At 38.3% G+C, this 20,610-nt stretch overlaps 1 protein-coding gene across 1 annotated transcript; it reads left to right on the forward strand.

Moving 5' to 3' along the window:
* The first annotated feature begins 1,165 nt into the window (after positions 1–1,165).
* Positions 1,166–19,909, forward strand: LOC127972502 (uncharacterized). Its single transcript, XM_052576037.1, has 7 exons — positions 1,166–1,353; positions 5,481–5,810; positions 5,939–6,262; positions 7,283–7,408; positions 14,170–14,481; positions 15,377–15,670; positions 16,947–19,909. The coding sequence occupies exons 1-7, from the start codon at positions 1,236–1,238 to the stop codon at positions 17,015–17,017; spliced, it is 1,575 nt and encodes a 524-aa protein (XP_052431997.1). The 5' UTR covers positions 1,166–1,235; the 3' UTR covers positions 17,018–19,909.
* Positions 19,910–20,610: the final 701 nt, after the last annotated feature.

The following is a 20,610-nucleotide window of genomic DNA, read 5'->3' on the forward strand; positions in this document are numbered from 1 at the left end:
ATTTTGTAATTACACATCAGACTGTCCTGAAACGATGCAGCTGACATTGTGGCAAGGTGTACTCTCAATCTGAGGTGAAAGTGGTCTGTGCAATCTATAACTTTTATTTTTAAAGATTTTTGAATGTATAGATGCAGCATCTCATTTATGATATTTGGGGGGCTCTTATTTTGTAATTACGCATCAGACTGTCCTGAAACGATGCATCTGACATTGTGGCAAGGTGTACTCTCAATCTGAGGTGAAAGTGGTCTGTGCAATCTATAACTTAGATTTTTATAGATTTTTGAAAATAGAGATGCAGCATCCCATTTATGAGATTTGGGAGGCTTTTATTTTTTAATTACACATCAGACTGTCCTGAAACGATGCATCTGACATTGTGGCAAGGTGTACTCTCAATATGAGGTGAAAGTAGTCTGTGCAATCTGTAACTTTTTTAAATATACATTTTTGAAAGTAGAGATGCAGCATCTTATTTATGAAATTTGGGAGGCTCTTATTTTGTAATTCCATATCAGACTGTCCTGAAACGATGCAGCTGAGATTGTGGCAAGGTGTACCGTCAATCTGACGTGAAAGTGGTCTGTGCAATCTATAACTTTTATTTTTATAGATTTTTGAATGTAGAGATGCAGCATCTCATTTATGATATTTGGGGGGCTTTTATTTTGTAATTACGCATCAGACAGTCCTGAAACGATGCAGCTGAGATGGTGGTAAGGTGTACTCTCAATCTGAGGTGAAAGTGGTCTGTGCAATCTGTAACTTTTATTTTTATAGATATTTGAAAGTAGATGCAGCAGCATGAAGCTGACACTGTACTGTCTGTCTAAGGTGGAACCAGTCTGTGCATTCTAGAACTTTTATTTGTATAGCTTTTCAAATGTAGAGATGCAGCAAACATATATTATTGTTCTTATTTTGTAATATGAGTATTAGAGGCTTTTTATTTTGGTATTCAGCATCAGACAGTAACGGACTGTGTGTTGGGGGAAAAAGTAGCGTTCGCTGGAAGAGCACTCCATTCAGATCAGTTCTCAAACGGTATTACCGTAATACGCAGTTTATACGCGACCCTGGAAATAACGTGGCGGCTAGATTGACCGTGCTTTTCTACTTGGCGGCTGGCTTGATCCGAGAACTTCCCATCAATTGCCAACTTTAAGGTACGCCCCTCTCTTGCAGTCTGCCGCAAAACTCTTCTCCGTGTGGGAGCGGCTTCTGATGAAGGAATGGAGAATCAGCGAAACAGCAGAATAGTAATTCATCTCCATAAATCATTCGTATTACATTCACGGTTCTACGAAAACACGCAGATGATAATATTGTTGTCTCTGTTGATTCTGGAAGGTAAGTGTATTTATTTTATTCTTTTAGTTCCGTTTATGATACTTTCGGTTTCAGACATCAACTTAAGTCTTCAAGCTTTTAAAAGCGAAACCAACATTTATAAATAACGTGGCAAAGTTTTAAACAATTGCAAGTGTCTTCTCAATCAGCCGTCGATATCTGCTGAAAATATTCACCCATCGTGTGTCCGGTCCGAGTAAACATTTAAAGACGGTTCAAGTACAAACACAATCATACTGGATGTGACGTCTCACACAATGATTGCATTTAAACACATTCTTAAACCGTTGTTTAATAAACCATCAGCCAGAGTTAGATTATTGACCATTGCCCCGTTTTCAAAATTTGCTCGGAATGAAACCTGCTGCATTCCATGGAGTTAATGTGCATGTGTTATATATGTGACAGGAAAGCGTTCATACAGGACATTTAAGTGCCTCCCTCCAGCCATAAAAATGTTATCTCGTTCGGCCACAGGACAATAGGTACAGTCGTAGAAATCCCATAAGAATGAGGGAGCGTGGGCGTTTCCCGATGATATTGCGGAATACTCTGGGTTTCTGTGCTTTGTTCTGGTCTGTCTGAATACTGGATTCTGATTGACTGCCTGGTAAGTATGTAGTAAAACTGTGTAATGCACAGGTAGTTCCAAGTCAGTTTAATCACCGTTCTGTATTAATGCACTGCCTTTAATCGATGCACACACACACACACACACACACACACACACACAAACACACACTCAGACCGAGAGAGAGAGAGTCGGAGATTGCAGATTGCACCATATTTTGATTTTTGATTTACAAAACCAAATGTAGACCACTCAACGCTTCCCTGCACGATTTTTATTAATACAATAGATATTAGATCAGTGTATTTCTCAGCAATGAAGTGGTGCTCTTTTTGAAGTAAGTAATTGATTGTTTGTGTAGAGACACACACAGACGCAGCAGCACACACAACTGTCTGTCATCTCTCTCTCTCTCTCTCTCTCGATAATTAATTTAAATAAATGTGATCTTACCGCACTATAACATCTCTGTGTGATTTGAAGCTGGCAGAATAACAAACCATAAATGATGAAGATAACTGTTATTTTTACACTTCTGGTCAAATATTGCGATGCAAATAGCAGTACTAGTGTGTTGAGATGACCTGAAGAGGTCAACAGTAACCAGACGAAAGGGGTCATGAGGTGACTTTGATCAATAGGCACATCTTTATTCAGTCGGGATCAAAAATATCAAAACATCACATAAACACTCTTTGATGCTATACCAGTAAAAAAGAAACAACGAAAAGAAAACCATGCCCACAGATTACCTAAGCCCCTTTCACACTGCACGTCGGACCCGCAATATTCCCGTAACATTGCCTGGTCGCCTTCTGTGTGAAAGCAACCACGTCCCGGAATTGATTACCGAATCGAATCCGGGTCGGGGACATAGTAACATTGCGGTAATCGATCCGGAACGAGCGCTGTGTGAACAAAAGCCAGATCTAATTCCGTATCGAAGTGATGACGCGCGTTATCGCGCGACTTTTTTACCGGCTGTTTTGAAGGAAGATCAACATTCGTGACGAAAACATATGTGCAAACTGTAATGAAGCAGAGATCAGTTAGTTCCTCACTTTCCGCGCTGACTCAGAGATCGTTTGCTTGCTTCAGTTAAAAGTATAACGTGCCAAGCGTTGTCGACTCGTACATTACACGTCACGCGCTGATGTCACGTGTCGTTACGGGATCTTCAAGGGTTGTGTGTGAAAGCACGCACATATACCGGGTCATCACTGGCAGTGTGAAAGTGCCAAATCTAGCGACCAGGGAACAATTACAGGAACACTTTACCCCTGTATTTGCCGGAATGGCAGTGTGAAAGGGGCTTGAAAGTGAAGACAGAAGTGGCACAATAGCAAAAAGTATTCTACAGTAAAAAACAAAGATAAAGTGATCAAACCCCACACATCCCAGCCACCTCAACACTGCCATCCACACAGTGAGGGCAACCAGGTGACCACCACCGGCTTAAGAAACCAAAACTTAACCTACAAAATAAAAGAAAAAACAACTTAATTAACAATGGGCAACACAGGTAACACAAGTCAGCATCATAACACAGTCACTATTAATCGAGTATTTTTGGGGCCTAATCTCTCCTCTGACACTCGGGTTCCAAATTCACAGAGCAAAAGAAATAAAAAAAGATAACAAAAGTATTAAATCTAAAGTAAATGGTAACCATGCATCCCTTAAAGGGAAAACACAGTCCTTTACAACAAAGGAACATTAGGTAAAAAAAAAAAAAAAAAATTAAATAAAATGCCCTTACCATAAATACTACAAGTTCCCTTCACACTAAACAATGCCTCTAACATCCACTTTTTTCGACTGGGACAGTCAAGCAACCACCAGCCAGGTGTAACGGAGGCCAGCGAGTAGGTGCTGTGCAGGTAAACCTCACTTCCCGATCTCTAGAGACGCACTAGCGACAGACGCTAGTGGCTGCAGTCTTTTAGCCTCCTTGTCTCATGCCGGAGACCCGGGTTCAAGATCCACTCGTCGTGAGTGCGAGGAGTGGCGGTGAGGACCTGGGAGAGAGGTGTTGCAGCTGCGCGAACATGGTAGCTCCATATAATACACATACACATCCGATCGTCTAATTGCTTGAACGTCCAAACCATAAAACAAATACAACTGACAAAGTTTAGTGAAGACTCAAGGCTCACCGCTCGCGCACCATCACTGTGTTGAACCGGCGTTCATCTCTGTGTTATGCTTTTATGCCACTGACAGGTAGAATCATGTGGCTACAGATGTTTTTAAGGGGGTAGTATTTTCAGGAAATAACCGAAATAACAAAGATGGGAAAATTACGTCGGTTAGAGGTTCTAAATTTCGGTTTCGATTACTTTTCGTTTAATCGTCAAGCCCTAATATTAACATTTGTGACGAGTGGGCGGGGCAAGAGCCGTGGGAACAGAGCGAGGTCTCGAGTCCCACGGAGGAGATCGGAAAGATACAAAAGAGGAGCGACGACAGTGAAGGACGAGACAGAACCAGGCTTGGGCTTTATTTTGTGTTTAGTTTTTCATTTGTGCGCGACAGTCGTCCGCGAGGGGCTGTCAGGCTGTTTTGTGCTTATTTGATTATTGGAGTCTCAGGACCATTCCACCCATCAACCACCAGATGTCACCATATCATCACTTGGACACTAGCACCTCTCATACTGTTGCACCACACCCAAACTACATCTCCCATGAGTCAATGCATCACAATCACATTGCCAAACCTGCACCTCATTCATCAGCCAATTTCCTTACCACACCTGTACCTCATTTACACACACACATAAGCACCACAATCACTCTCACTCACTCCAAAGTTTTGTTTAGCCTGTCTGACATTTCTGAGCGGTTTTCCCATGTGTTTGTTATTCCATTGCATTTAAAGGGGTCCTATTATGCTCTTTTACAAAGCCTTGATTTTGTTTTGATGGTGTACTAGAACAGGCTCTCATACTAGGTTGCTCAGTTAGCTGGGCTTGTGTGTTGTGATTGGTTATCTGGGCCAGTGATTTATACTGGATTATTGTAATCACTGTAAGGTCGTCTGTCTTTGGAAATCTAGCGTGTCTGTGACACAGTGAACACTCGCTGCCTTCTCTAGTGCAGCTCGACCAGGTCTCGTCCCACTCGTCAGTATTTGTGACGTCACAAATCCCGGAAAATATGCATTGTAGTCCAAACGAGTCATTAGCTGTAGTTTTTGAAAAGTGATTTCTGTTAAATAAAGTATCTCCTTTCGAAGTGGACTTTGAAGTGGAAGTTGAAAGAGTGGAAAACCATAATAGGACCCCTTTAAAATCCTTTAACGCATGGCTAGCTGTTGATGATCCCTTACTTACTTATTTAACATCACAACTTGCATAACGTTGAATACTCTGAGAAGAATAAATGGAGGCTTATGGTTTGCCATCGCTGTAGAACATTGTTTTGTACTCTTTTAAACCAGTTAAACAAGTTATTTCAACAAACTGATTTTGTTTACTCAAATGTTTCCAGTTGAGTCTGTTCACTGAGGTTACTAAACTAATCTATATCTATAATAATTCATTTATGTTCTACAGGTGTTTGTAATGCAGAAACTGAAGAGAAAATGTCAGTGATGGAAGGAGATTCTGTAATTCTACACACCAATCTTTCTGAAATACTGAACGACGATACTATACTCTGGGGATTTGGACCTAAAGAATCAGTCATATCTACAATAACTAGAAAGAACGACTTGACCTCAATTTTTTTCACCGATGATGTGACATTCGCAGGCAGATTGCAGGTGGACCAACAAACTGGCTCTCTCACCATCAGAAACACCAGGAAGATACACTCGGGACAATATAAACTAACAATCTCTAGCAAAAAGACCACATCCAAGATATTTCATGTAAATGTCATTGGTGAGTATCTTAAGAAAATCTCTTGAAGAAGAAAGTCATCTTGTTTCAGGTTTCATGATATCACACAGTATGATTTCATGTTGTTACAAAAATCTCTATGAATCAGTTCTGGTCTGTTTGTTTTCCAGATGTGGTTGAAGAGACAGATGGAGTGAAGTCAGTGTCAGTGAATATAGGGGAATCTGTGATTCTACAGAATGATGCTGCTGAATTACAGAAAGATGATCTGGTCATATGGAGGTTTGGAGATAAAGGCCTCCTCCTAGCTAAAATTGATGTAGGAACTGACAATCACTCATTAAATGATGCTGATGAACGATTCAGAAACAGACTAAAACTAGATCAAACTGGATCTCTGACCATCACAAACGCCAGAACCGAACACGCTGGACTGTATGAAGTACAGATCAGAGGCCGCGGGAGCTCAAAGCAGTTCCTTGTTTCTGTCAGGGGTGAGTTTCAGATTAAAGCAGTTTAGCACAAAGTATCTGGGAATAATCAAATAAACATGGAAAAAAAGCTGGCTTCTATTTCTTACTAGTACTATAATTACAGATACAAAATATATATATTATATATATATATATATTAATGCTTTACAGTAGGGTTAGGCAATATGATATCAGCAGCAAAACAAAATAAATATCACACTGTAAAAAATTAGTTGGTGCCTTAAATTTTTTGTTGAATCAAATTAACTTTACAAGTCAATTTAACTTACATTACACTGAACTGACTTAAAACAGCTGAATGTTGCATAACTTAAACAAGTTGAAACATGGTTAACATATTTTAAAAGTAATAGAAACAAAAACATACTGTATGTTGGCATGTCTTTTTGATCATATAATTTTTTACAATTAAAAAAAAAAATATATATATATATATATATAATAGTGCTATTATCAATACATATTGTGTCAAAGCAGCTTTACACCATTAAATAGGAAATAGTGTGTCAATGCAAAAGGACAATAATAAACACAACATTTTCAGTTAAAGGCAGTTCATCATTGAATTCAGTGATGTCATCATCCAGCATGTTTCTTGTGAACATACATTGCCTTAATCAAAAATCAGCACTGAGTAGTTGTGATTTAAAAAATAACAGTTTTAAAAGATAACAATTTTAATTGCTAATTAAATATTTTAAAGCATCCATGTAAAAAAAAAACATCCATGTACTGATCGCATATTTTACAATGTAATATATTTGTCAATGACACTCAGGATCTGTTGTGTACCAAATCCTCTGCCATGGTCTTGTCAGTCAGATGACATCAGAAGGTAATGTGATCTGTGTATGAACACAGTTTAACACCAGTAACACAGATAACCAAAGCAAGCCTAAGGTCCACTATAAGCTAATGTGGAAAGTAACATATTGTATGTGTGTATAGCCTACTGTACACCTGTCAGTCCTGAATCATGAACAATATTTTGTTCTCTAATAATTTACTGTCTCTTTGCAGCTGATTTGGGATGGTCTTCAGCTGTGATAGTTGGAATAGTTGTTGCTGTTCTGCTGCTGGCTGGACTTTTAGCTGCTGTTGTGATTTACTATCGCCGCAGGATCTCTAGAATCAAAAATCAAGAGGGTAAGTATTAATGCCTAGAACCTTTTGTTTTCAATTTATATATCTCTTCCCTTCCCCTGTCCTGCCCTGTAGCAAAAAAAACAAAAAAAAACATACATATTTTATTTTGGTTTTATCACCATCATTCATTCACTTTATTTATAGAGCACTTTACAACTGCACCTGCAGACCGAAGTGCTGTACAATCAAAAAACATTGCAGTAAAACACAAAACTTAAAACAAGACACATCCTATTAAACAACGAAGACTAGCCCACCCTCTCAAAGGCTAAAGACAAGACGTAGTTTTTGACTTCAATTTTAAAAGCATTTAAAGATGTGACCTCTCTAAGTTCCTGAGGAAGGCTATTCCAGAGCCTCGGTCCCAGCTAAGCTAAGGCCTGATTCACTATTGACTTTAAATGAGTATGAGGGACAGTAAGAAATAACTTAAATAAATTATTGGATCTTAGAGACCTAGGTGCTTAACGAACAGCAATGAACTTAGACACGTAAGCAGGGGCCCAACAATGCATTGTTTTAAAAACATACACAAGAGTTTTATATTTCATCCTGCAGTTCACTGGTAGCCACAGAGAATTCAAGATTCAAGATTTTTATTCGTCACATACACAATTATATAGAGCATATATAACCAACAGTGAAATGTGAGTGAGGTCCACTCCATGCATGAAATAAAAGTAAACAATAAAAATATGAGAATAAAATATAAAAAGGATGTATACTGTAGAGTTAAATATAGAATAGAAAAATGTGCATGGGAGTACAATGTAGTCTTAAATATTAAGATACACAGGAATGTACAAGAGGCAATGTGCAAACAGGTTGAAACTGTCAGTATGTCAATATGAGTTAGAGAATGATGAATATCTTACTGATTAAGTGAATATTAAGTGGAGACATGAAGATGTTAAGAGGCTGGTTTTGAGTTTAGGAGTCTGATGGCCTGGAGGAAGAAACTCCTCCTGAGTCTCTCAGTTTTTGCCATCAGGCTACAGAAGCACTTACCAGATGGCAGCAAAGTGAAAAGATGGTTACTGGGGTGGGTGGAGTCTTTGATTTTAACACCTCTGCTTTTGCAGCATTTGTGATAGATGTACTGTAGAAAGGGGAGAGCAGACCCAGAGATGCGCACAACTCTCTGCAGGGCTTTGCAGTCTTGACTGGAGCTGTTCCCATACCACACTGAGATACACTGAGTCAATACACTTTATATAGCCCCAGAATAGAAAGTTTTCAGGATTGCTGGTGAGACCCTGAATTTCCTCAACTGTCGCAGATGGTACAGTCTTTGTCTGGCTTTATTAACCTGTGTTTGAATGTGAGTAGTCCAAGTGAGGTCCTCTGAGATGTTTACACCAAGGTACTTGAAGCTGCTCACCCTCTCCACAGGGGTCCCTCTGATCATAAGAGGAGTATAGGGCTGCTGCTGTCTCTTCCTGAAGTCCACAATCAGCTCTTTAGTTTTGCTCACATTCAGAGAGAGACAGTTGTCCTGGCACCATGATGCTAGTTTCTCTACCTCATCCAAGTATGCGGTCTCATTATTGTTGTGAATGAGGCCCAGAACCACAGTATCATCAGCAAATTTGATAATGGATGTGGAGCTGTGCGAAGACACGCAGTCATGTGTGTAGAGAGAGAAGAGCAGGGGACTCAGGACACAGCCCTGTGGGACTCCTACGTTCAGGGTGATGGAGCTGGAGGTGTACTGGCCTAGTTTCACCACTTGAGGTCTGCCGGTGAGGAAGTCAAGAATCTAGTTGCATGGTGAAGAATTCAGGCAGAGGTCTGTGAGTTTAGAAACTAGATTTATGGCAACTGTAGTATTGAAAGCTGAGCTATAGTCGATGAACAGCAGCCTTGCATAGTTCCTGTTATCAAACTGAAAAGGGTCCAAAGTATCAGGGATGGAGGAGCAAATGTAATTTTTTTAACCAGTCCTTCAAAGACCTTTATGACTATTGATGTAAGGGCAACAGTCATTCAAACAAGAGGGGTTATTGTTCATAGGCACAGGGATGATGACAGATTTTTTGAAGGAGGCAGGAACCACTGATGTAACAAGGGACTCATCAAAGATAGATGTAAACAAACCAGCGAGCTGATCAGCGCAGGACCTCAGAACATGGACAGATATCCCATCAGGTCCAGTTGCTTTCCTGATGTTCACTCGCTTTAGGGCCCTCCGAACCTCGTCCTCCGACACGGTGATCACATGATGATCGCTGCTCTGAGTGCTGCTTCCTGATGCGCTGATCGGCAGACTCGCACTGCTTAGATTGTTTTCGAAGCGGCCGTAGAAAGAGTTTAGTTCGTCAGTCAGTGACAGATCTGCTCTCACTTTTGCAGAGGGTTTGTTTCCAAAGGCACAGATGGTTCTTAGTCTTTGCCACATGCGTCAGGAGTAGGGATGGGTACCGAAACCCGGTATTAAACTGGCCCTGGGGCGAAATTATGAAAGACCGTAGTATCAGTAAGATCTGACGGTGTACTATGTATTTTTGCTTAATAATGTTGTCGTGCACGTTTAATCTCGCCAAACATTTCTAATGTGCGATCATATTAAGACGTTTGTCCGTGAGATCTGCATGAACTCTCATGCATGCCACGGAGGCTGTCTGTCACTTACACACACACACACACACACACACACACACCACAACCAGCGCACGCACATGCATTAACTGTACGTAAACTCCTGCTTAATAATAAAGAATGACGATGGCGAAGAGATTTGCTTAATGTTATCGTGCACATTTTATCTCACCAAACATTTCTAATTTGTGATATTATTAAGACGTTTGTCTGTGAGATCTGCAAGAACTCGCATGTGCGCCGCGGAGGCTTTCTGTCAGTCACACACACACACACACAACAAAAACAAGCACGGTACACGCATAACAGTACGAAAACTCCCGCTTATTACAAAGAGTGACGATGGCGGAGAGAGCAAAACATTCCAAAGTGTGGTTATAATTCACTAGAGTTAATGCTGACAACCCTCGTTGTCATAAGTGCAAAACAATATTTGCATGTAAGGGCAGAAACACAAGCAATCTGTCAAAGCATCTTTCAAAAGTGCATTATGTGTATTGACTGCCTAGCTAGCTCGTCTCTGGTTGTTGCCCCATCTACGTCAGGTATGTATGCTAAAATCATGTTGAATCTCTGGTCCAAGACAAGCCCATTATTAATTTTACATAAAAAAAATAAAGAAATGTTAGTTCTGTTCTCAACTTGTTCTTAAAAAAAAACACACACACACACACAACACAAAGTACCGATAAGAATACCGTTAAAGTACCGGACTGTTAAGCAGTATCGGTAAGAGTAGTAATACCGTTAAAACCTTAACGATACCCATCCCTAGTCAGGAGTCATTGAGCTGAAAATGAGACTCTATTTGTTCCCTGTACCGGTGTTTGGCGGCACTTACTTAGCATCGGAGAGCATAGCACAATGCTTTGTTCTCGCTCATGTTTTTTGATAAAAGGCCGGCGTTGTATGCAGCAGTGCGTTTATTTACTGCTTTATTTGAGAAGGTCCTTATAGTTATTGTTTCAGTTGCTTGCTCGGCTAGCATGTTTACAAAGCTTAATGCTACATTTGTGAACTCACTGACGTCAGATGAACTCGCTTGGAACATGTCCCAGTCTACGTCATCAAGAGCCACCTGTAGCGTGACTTCTGAGTGTGTGGACCAGTGCGTCAGGACCCTCTGCACCGGGGGATTCTTAAAAGAGCCTTTGTTTATATTCCAATGTGAGGAAAATGGAGGCATGGTCCAATTTGCCAAAAGCCGGTAGTGAGAGTGAGCTTTGTAAGCATTCTAAAACTGAGAGTAGCAATGATCCAGTCTATTTGGTCCTCTGTTTGGACAGGAAACATGTTGCTAAAAATTCAAAACCTGCATGAGACTGGCTTTATTCAAGTCCCCAGCGATGGTAATAGCAGCGTCAGGATGTTTGTTTATGTTGCTGCTGAGTGCATCGTAAAGCTCAGACAAAGCCAAGCTGGTGTCTGTCTGTGGTGGGATGTAAACAGCAGTGATGATGATCAATGAAAGCTCCCGGGGGTGAGTCAAATAATGGATAGATGTTCCAGATGAGGCGAGCAGGAGCGCGACAGAGTGTAGATATTCCTGCGGTCACACCATTTCTTGTTGATCATGAAACACACTGCACCACCTGTGGATTTAACGGCCTCGGCTGTCCTGTCCATTCGTAAAACAGAGTTTTCAGACGGCGTTACAGCAGTGCCTGGGACAGAGGTCGTGAGCCATGTTTCAGACAAACAAAGGATGTCACAGTCCCTAATATCCCATTGAAAATCTAAAATCGGTGAGATATGATAACTTTTCTTAGCACCCAATAGCAGTCTAGCTGCTGCATTCTGAACTAATTGCAAGTATGAAATGCTGGTCTGCCAGGAATCCACATACAACTCATTGCAATAGTCCAGACTATACAAAACAAAGCCATTAATAACCTTTTCTAAGTGTTTTCTTAACAGAAGAGGCTTTAGTCGAGCAAAAGATCTCATATGGAAAAAACAATTCTTTACTACAGCATTAATCTGCTTCTCAAATTTCAGCTCTGGATCAAACACCATACCTAAATTCCTTATTTGGTTATGGCAATAATCTGACCTTGAACCCAAATATGTGGACATATCTAAACATCCTCTGGCAGGGCCAAAAAAATAAATACAAACAAGTATAACTCTGGTTGAACTGAAGCAGGTTTTGAGTCATCCAGCTCTTAAACTTCTCTAGACATGTAAATAACAAATTAAAAAGATTGTTCTCTCCCACTCTCTTAGGTAAACAGATCTGTGTATCATCCACATACAAGTGAAAAAGACATACAAAAGACATGCCATATATTTTTTTTAATTTGAGCCCAGGGGCAACATATACAAGAAAATAGGGCCAATAACAGAACCCTGGGGGACCCCACAGGTAACAGGCAATGCCGTTGAAACAAACTTACCGTACTTTACAGAGAAAGATCTATTTGACAGATAAGACTTGAACCACTCTAAAACCGTCCCACTAATTCCAATTAAATAGGATAACCACTTTATAAGAATCACGTGATCTACTGTATTGTGTCAAAAGCTGCACATAAGTCCAATAAAATTAGAGCTCCTGTGTTACCTGCATTACTGATTATACAGAGGTCATTAACAACTCTTAAAAGACTCAGTGCTGTGATCTGCCCTAAAACCTGACTGAAATTTGTCTAAGATCTCATGCTTACTTGAGAAAAATGTAATCATGGGAATAAAAAATTACATCAACTGGGAATAAACCACCTTCTCTAAAATCTTTGATAGGCATGTTAGTTTTGAGATGGGCCAATAATTCTTCAGTTCTAGCAGGTCTAAATTAGGCTTTTTAAGAAGTGGCTGAATAACCGCCTGCTTAAGGCCTGTTGGAACAACTTTATGAAGACTACTGTTAACAATATAAGTAATACTCGGCCAAACAACATCAACCATCTACTTAAGAAGACATGAAGGAACCACATCGCAATCACCAGATGTAGGCTTCAAATGCATAATGATGTCCATAACTTGCAGCAGAGACACCAGCTCAAATATCTTAAAACTACTTACATAAGCTGATGACATCACAAACTCAACTAAAGATGTAGGCAGACTAATTCTAATCTTTTCTACATTTTCCACAAAAAAATGTCAGAAACATTTCAGATTCCTCCAATGAGGGGGTCAAGGTAGAACATACAGTTGGACTGAGAAGTCTATTAATTGTTGAAAAAAGTGCTGCAGGGGGATTAAAAGGGGGATATTATCATTCTGTGATATGATAATAATTTTGCCTTGCAGTTCTGGTAGTCTGAAAAACACTGCCTTATAAATTGAAGTGAAACCTGTAGCTTATCCTTTCTCCATTTCCGTTCAGCCTTTCTGCATTCCTGCCTCAGAGAACAAGTATACTGTAGTTGTCAAGCCATGGAGTTGGATTAAGTTTAGGTTTCCTAACTTTATAAAGGGCCACTACATCTTTGGAGCAAACAGAATAAAAAAAATCAACAGCTCATCAGGGGCCACAGAAGGAGAAGGATACTCAATCACATTCACAAATGAAGAGGAGTTATAAACCTCAGAAAATTGTTCAGCCGTGGATGATGCAATAAGATGAGAACGAAACACACCTGACTGTGAAAAAAACAGGTTTGCATGACATAATAACGTTAAAAATTACAGGCATGTGATCAGACAGACCATAATTTAAAACATTAACATAACAAATTGGAAGGCCCAGAGATAAAACCAATCCAAAATATGGCCTTGCTCATTGGTTGGATCTGAAATAAACTGTGTTAAATTAAAAGTCCACCAGTTGTAAACCTCCAAAACAATAGGCCTACTTAGAAAACACACATGAATATGAAGTCCCCAATAATTTGGGGGCAGTGGCTTAAATGCAAGCGCCTGGTGGCCTCACCTCACCTCATGGGGCCTGGCCGGGCTTAGCCCGAAATAGCAACGTGGGGCCAACCTCCCGTGGAACCACCATCTGCGAGAGGAAGCATAAGGGGCTGGTTCAATGTGGATCAGGCAGATGTCAAAGGCAGGACTGTCTGAACTAGCTGATGCATGAAATCAGCACCCTTTTGAGCTAGACTGGCACAAAGCATTTTATGTCAACAATATGCCAAAACATGCTCTTTGTAAAGATCTTCTGAACATTTCTGTTCTATTTCCATGTGTGTCTGTAACTGTTGAGATAGTGTCCGAGATGGAAGGAAGAACTGTCGCTCTACGGACTGGTACCAAACTACATAACGGTGATGAGATAAAGTGGTGGTTCGGACATGACAACAATCCAATAACCCAATTCAGTGGATGGACCATTACAGATGATGATATAAATTGTAAGGTTACTGATGAGAGATTCAGAAACAAAGTGCAGCTGGGTGGTAGGACTGGAGATCTCATTATCAGTTATATCAGGACCATTCACTCTGGAGTCTACAGAGTACAGATCTCCGGCAAAACCAGAAAAACCAAATACAAGAAGAGATTCTTTGTTACTGTCAATGGTGAGTAGATCAATAATCATGCACTGTGTGAACAGTTTAAATTATCTGAGCTTAACACAAATTCCCAAAGTGTAACATAATTTTAGTTACTGTTAATTTTTGTTTTTCATTGTTGAAATAAAAATGTAAGATATAAAGTTGTAACATTATCAGAATAAATTCATTTTGATGAAAGTAAAAAAAACAAAAAAACTAACACTTGACTGTTATATCATCACCAGATGTGAACTATTTCATCACTTCTCTCTGAACTGAGGCATTAATATATGTTATAAACAGAAACATTATGAATTTCAGTGAATCTGCTTCAAAAGAATGTGTATTGTGAAATTTTCTTATAGACATATCCTGAAGTTATGAAACTAAAAGTCTGTTCACACCATGCACAGTAACAATAAAGATATTTATAAAAACCTTTCTAAATTCAAAAGAATAGTGTCCACATCACAACTATAATGATAGCGATACAGTTTCAGCTGATGAGTGCTAAAAATATTGTCAGCCAATCACAGTCTATTCTGCTTTGAAGAGCTTGAGCACTTAAAGCTTGAACAGACAAACTGCAGCATGCGCTTAAAATAAACAAACAATATTGTGCTTTTGTGTGGATGCTAATATAGTTATCTTTATAGTTATCGTTCTTGGTGTGAATGAGCCTTGGGTAAAATTGCAGAAGAGAAGTAGAAATGTTTTGAGAGAAATCACAATATTACAAGAAAAGTTGTGATGATGAATCCTAGGTAGTTATCATTTATTCCAATTTCAGAGGAGCTGAAACTACGAACATAAACTAGGTTTAAAAAAATGCTATCAAAATTAACTTGAAAATGCAAATTAAATTAATTCACACTTTGTTTTCTGTATTTGTATCTATGTGTGTTGTTTTCACATCAAGTGGAGGAAGTGCAAGTAAAGGTTGGAGAATCTGTCACTCTAAAGACTGATATTGAAATAAAGGAAGGAGATCTGATCCTGTGGACCTTTGGAGTTAAAAACCATCTTGTTGTTAAAGCTGAATCAGGACTACCTGTTATTAATGAAAGCTTCAGAGGCAGACTGCAGCTAAACGAACTGCTGATCAATGGATCTCTGACTATCACAAAAATCAAAGATGTAGACTTTGGACATTTTCAACTACAGGTCCTCAACAGCAAACGGAACAGATTCAGGAGATTCAATGTGATCGATGGTGAGTAGAACAACATTTATTCTAATTAATACACATTTAAACAGAAACAGAAACAGTTCTGGTCATCCACTTGTATGTGCTTGTTCATCCCAGATTATATGTGTAATGCTATCTTAGTTCTATAAGGGTGTGACTATGTGCTGGTACCTTGGCTAGTTTAGGCCTGTCATGGATAAATAAATATGACACTATGGGGTTCACGTCATGTCTGCTGTGCACTGAATTGCATTGTTTTTAATGTAAATGTGTGCCAAGCTTTCAATGACGTAAAAGAGCAAATTTTGTGTAGTTTTACTACTTGCACAAATATATACATATACAGAAATTGAATAAAGTAATTAAATGTAAAACAGCATTGCATATTGGACTGCATAAATTAAAAATTATTCTTTATTAAAGTTATAAAAGCTTATTAATTCTTTATTAAAGTTATCTTTGTTGTTGCTGTTCAGTATAAAGACTGTGTTCCTGTAGCTCAACTGGTAGAGCGTTGCGTTAGCAAGCAAGCAAGCGCAAGGTTGGGGGTTCGATTCCCCGGGAACACATGATATGTAAAAATTGATAGCCTGAATCCACTGTAAGTCGCTTTGGATAAAAGCGTCATCTAAATGCATAAATTTAAATTTTAAATTTATTTTTAAATTTAAAGACTGTCACTTTAAGAGAATGCACTGATACAGTGGCCTGTGTTCAGCCGCTATGTCTGCTGTAGGATACTCACCAAAACGGGCATTTTGTCCATTTAAACAAAATACTTCAGAGAGATCTTATATTTGTGCGCGTTCTGAGGCACGGGTTTGCACAAATATATATATATATATGTGTTATTCACAATACACAGCGTGGTTTTAATCATAGACTTCATCAAGTAGTGAATCCTCAGGAAAGTCTTTGTTGCCATGTGAGTAACATACTCGAAAAAGTGAGTTTGCACAACGGTAAAACAACAACCCATATCATAGACAATAAAGACCACACACCCCTATAATAAAGTAGACCCGAAAATGCTTTATTCAATGATAATCTTTATTTGTCAATAATCTCTCCCTCCATGTATCTTTTGAAGCCAATCGCTTTTAGGTTTTCAAGGAAAGACTTCATATTGTGATAATATTATCTTTGTATTTTGTCATTATATTTGTTTAATGTTCTGTTGTTTCAGCATGTATAGAGACAATCAAGTGGAGCTGTAAGATCATACATGTGTAGATTTATATGAAGCAGAACAGTTTTTTTCCTGTTCTTTTTAATTTCTGTGATCTCTATTTTCTTTAAGCTTCCGAAGAAGGCAAAGATGGGGAACAGATGGAAATGACCCCACTGCAGTCTCAAGAGGGTGAAAACTAAGAGGATGAGCAGCAGGGGACGAGTTCACCTCAATAAGACACGCCCACCACTGTCAATCTTTGTGACATCATCAACTGATTGTGAAATTTGTGAGCGGTCGCTCTGGCACGACCACCGTGTTGTTAAACTCATGAGAAACATCACATGACAGCGCAGTGCTTCGAGTGTAGAGCCTGTTTATTCTCCCCGTGTCGGCAGGAGTTTCATAGACGCACTCAGCAAAAATGATGCAAATATTGATGGTTTTCACGCTAAAGTAAAGTAAAAGACCACTTCTGAAACCAGAGAAGGTGAACATGTTGGTAATCTTGTGTGGAATTAAAACAAACTTACAGCACTGTCACCGACAGCAAGTTTAGTTATACTTTTCTTTTAGTTTTATTTTCATTTTGAAAAGTTTATCATTACTGTTTACCTCACATTATGCTACAGATGCTCTCTTTTATTTTTATTTTTTTATTTTAATCCTCTTTGTTTGCTAAACGTTCTGTCATTTATGAGTCAGTATATCCTAATACAGCATATAGTGTAGGCTTATGCCATGCCTCATCTTATTAGTTTTTTATAATAAACATTTTGTTAGCTAGTTTGTCATTGAATCTTCACAAAATTAAAATCTCAAATAACACTACTGATGAAAAAGAACAGGTTGAATCAAATCAACTGTTCCTGATCATCTCCAGACTGGATCTCTTCTCTTCAATTTCCCTAATTGCAGATCCAATCATTAGATCTGTCATCATTAATATGTTTATACTTAATCCCCAAGTTAATTAGGTTATTCAATAAAAAGATAAAAAACCGCCACTGGGTTTGAGTTACTAATGATCAACAATTAACCTGGTAAAAAATATTTATTTAGAGTTGTCCGTTTTATTTTTCATCTTCATCAGTAATGTATAATTTTATAAACATCCATTCAGTCGTTAACTTTTAAATGCATCATTATGCAGAAAATATGAGCAGAAATCTCCGCATGAAAGACCCGCGACTGTCAGATCAACGAGCTGCCTCTCTTCTCTCCAGTACTGTAGGAAGTTAAATCAAATGAAAAGTGGAAGATGTTAAATGTGACAAGATGATTGACAGGTCAGTTTACAGTGACGGGGCATTCTTTAACTGCCTTCACAGGATTACTTCCCCTTAATTATTTAAATGCTTAGTGAGGGGGAAATTACAGCAGCTTTTATGGAGAAACATAGGTTAGAAAAAAAAAAACGTGTTTGTGTATTGTTAGATGCTAGTTGATATGGCATGAAATGGCACATGTAGAAATGTATGTAATCCAATACTTTAAAAAAAAACTTTAAAAGTATTGTGTTTAAGCTAATGTTTTGTCACACCAGGAGCCTCATTTATAAAGTTTGCATGTTCAGATTTGATCATAGAGTGTGTGTAGGCTTAAATCTACGCTAACAGTCATATTTGTAAAAGCTTTCGTTTACATGGAAGAGTGCCTAGCATCACAACAGGTTCTCGCACTTTTTCTTGTCAGAGTACTGCAGGTTTTTGGAAATGTAAGCTGTTCTTGCAGCTCGATGTTCCAAACTAAAGAATTTAGATGATGACTGGTGATCTTTTAAATGTTAATGACACTAATAAAGAGTTTTTTACAAGGCAGAGAGCTAAAACCATTCATTTGCGATTGATAGAATTCACATTTGAAAGAGAGGCATACGTGTGTTTTCGGTGAGTACGTTCATTCTATGAATCACATGTACACATGTTTGAGAAATTATTGTAAGATCAAATTTAGGATGGTTTCTGTGCAACATTTTATAAATGAGGCCCCAGGGGCGTAGCTGTCAAATACAATAATTTTATGTATTCATGCATTTATTTTTTTTATACAAGGATACATTTTTTTTATATTGTACTTTGAATATGATATAAGAAATCAAATACACTGCTGGACAATAATCAATGATTTGTAATCTATAATTTTTTCAGTAGGCACTTTTATGATTGTTTTATATGCTACAAACAATTATTTACATTTTCTGCACAGAATAAAGTAGAAAATATACTTTATAGATTCTGTACTGTAATAAATTATATGTAAATTAGCACTGCATCATTCATAGATTGAATTTCTTGTGTTTATTGTCTTAATGTTTCCCCAGTTCATTCTGCTTTTTGTTTTCTTAAGCGTAGCTGCATAGATGTGTTTGTCCATATTAGGCATTTCCTGGCACTTCTTAAGCCTGAGACACACTGAACAATTTTCAACAAAGATTGAAAGATTGGGATCGTGAAACAATCAATTTCAAATTCAAATTTTCTCCATTCTGTCACCGATGGAGTTTCGGTTCCTTGCCGCTGTCGCCTCTGGCTTGCTTAGTTGGGGTCACTTCATCTACAGCGATATCGTTGACTTGATTGCAAATTAAAACAGACACTATTTCAACTGAACAGAGATGACATCAATGAATTCAATGATGAACTGCCTTTAACTATCATTCTGCATTATTGACACCTTGTTTTCCTAATGAATGTTGTTCAGTGCTTTGACCTTGCATTCACCACAACCCGATGCCAATCTTTCATCTGGGACAGCCAAAAATTGTGCAGTGTGTCTCTGGTTCTTTGAGCACCAGATCACTTCTCTGTCGATACGAAAACGTATTTATCTCATTTGAATAAAATAAAATGTTATAGTATTTAACTTTCCTTTCTATCAGCAAATGATGATTCATTTGCTTTGTTGACTAACTCAGAGAAAGAGAGAAAAATCTTTCTTCAGTCGATGCTAAATGAATGATGCTAATGCAGAGTTATAGTTTGAGATGTATTAAAAAGAAAAAGCAGTTACTGTCGTAAGCAAGTATAGCATGCATCAAATCTTTGTGGTTCCCAGCATATGTGTTATGTCTAATAAAGATTTCTGATTAACACTGTGTCAGCTACATTTGATTATTTTATTATACTCAAGTGTTTAGGTGAACTCTGTATGAATGCTGTTACAGTAGCATAAGTATTAATTCATTTTTATTTTAACCCTCCCCCCCTTTTTTATCTGGCCTTTTTGCTTTTGATTTTTTGTTCAGAGTGCTCTTATGTGTTTCATGGATATTTTGTTCACTGTAAGCAATACTCTCGAACCTGTTCTGTTCTATCATACCGTGTTTCTACTGTACCTCCTGCAGTGAGCAGTAAAGGAAAAAAATAGCTTTTTACTGGAATGCTTCTGAATGTGAACATTACTGTACATTTGGACATACAGTTCCTAACCAAGAAATTTAGTGTAAAACAGTGAATTGCATGTTCTGCATGCAAATACCTGTAAAACTTAAACATAAAAGTCTATGCAGTTTTTGTAATGTCAACAATAGCCAGTATTTTGAAACCTGGTGTACTTTGATTGACTGCATGTACCTTGTGAGGTGAAAACAAGTGTTATTCTTTGACAGAATAACTTAATTTTGAGTCAGATTTCCAGTGTTTTGGTAAAGTTGGTGTGTGCAGAGAAAGATGTGTTCTATTTTGAAATGAGGATTTAGTATATATTTAACAAAATGTGTTTTTGAGAAGAAAATTATCCATTTGGCCAGTTGTGTTTTGGAGGTGTGAGTCTGTGTTAAGAGTTTAGAAAA

The sequence above is a fragment of the Carassius gibelio genome, chromosome B15 (genome assembly GCF_023724105.1).
Source record: "Carassius gibelio isolate Cgi1373 ecotype wild population from Czech Republic chromosome B15, carGib1.2-hapl.c, whole genome shotgun sequence".
Classification (NCBI taxonomy): domain Eukaryota; kingdom Metazoa; phylum Chordata; class Actinopteri; order Cypriniformes; family Cyprinidae; genus Carassius; species Carassius gibelio.

Excerpts from the sequence above, each read along its gene's own strand:
- LOC127972502 (XM_052576037.1), top strand. The coding sequence starts at position 1,236 with ATGGAGAATCAGCGAAACAGCAGAATAGTAATTCATCTCCATAAATCA. Across the intron at positions 1,354-5,480 it reads GTCTCTGTTGATTCTGGAAG|GTGTTTGTAATGCAGAAACT; the intron begins GTAAGTGTATTT and ends TATGTTCTACAG. Across the intron at positions 14,482-15,376 it reads ATTCTTTGTTACTGTCAATG|TGGAGGAAGTGCAAGTAAAG; the intron begins GTGAGTAGATCA and ends TTTCACATCAAG.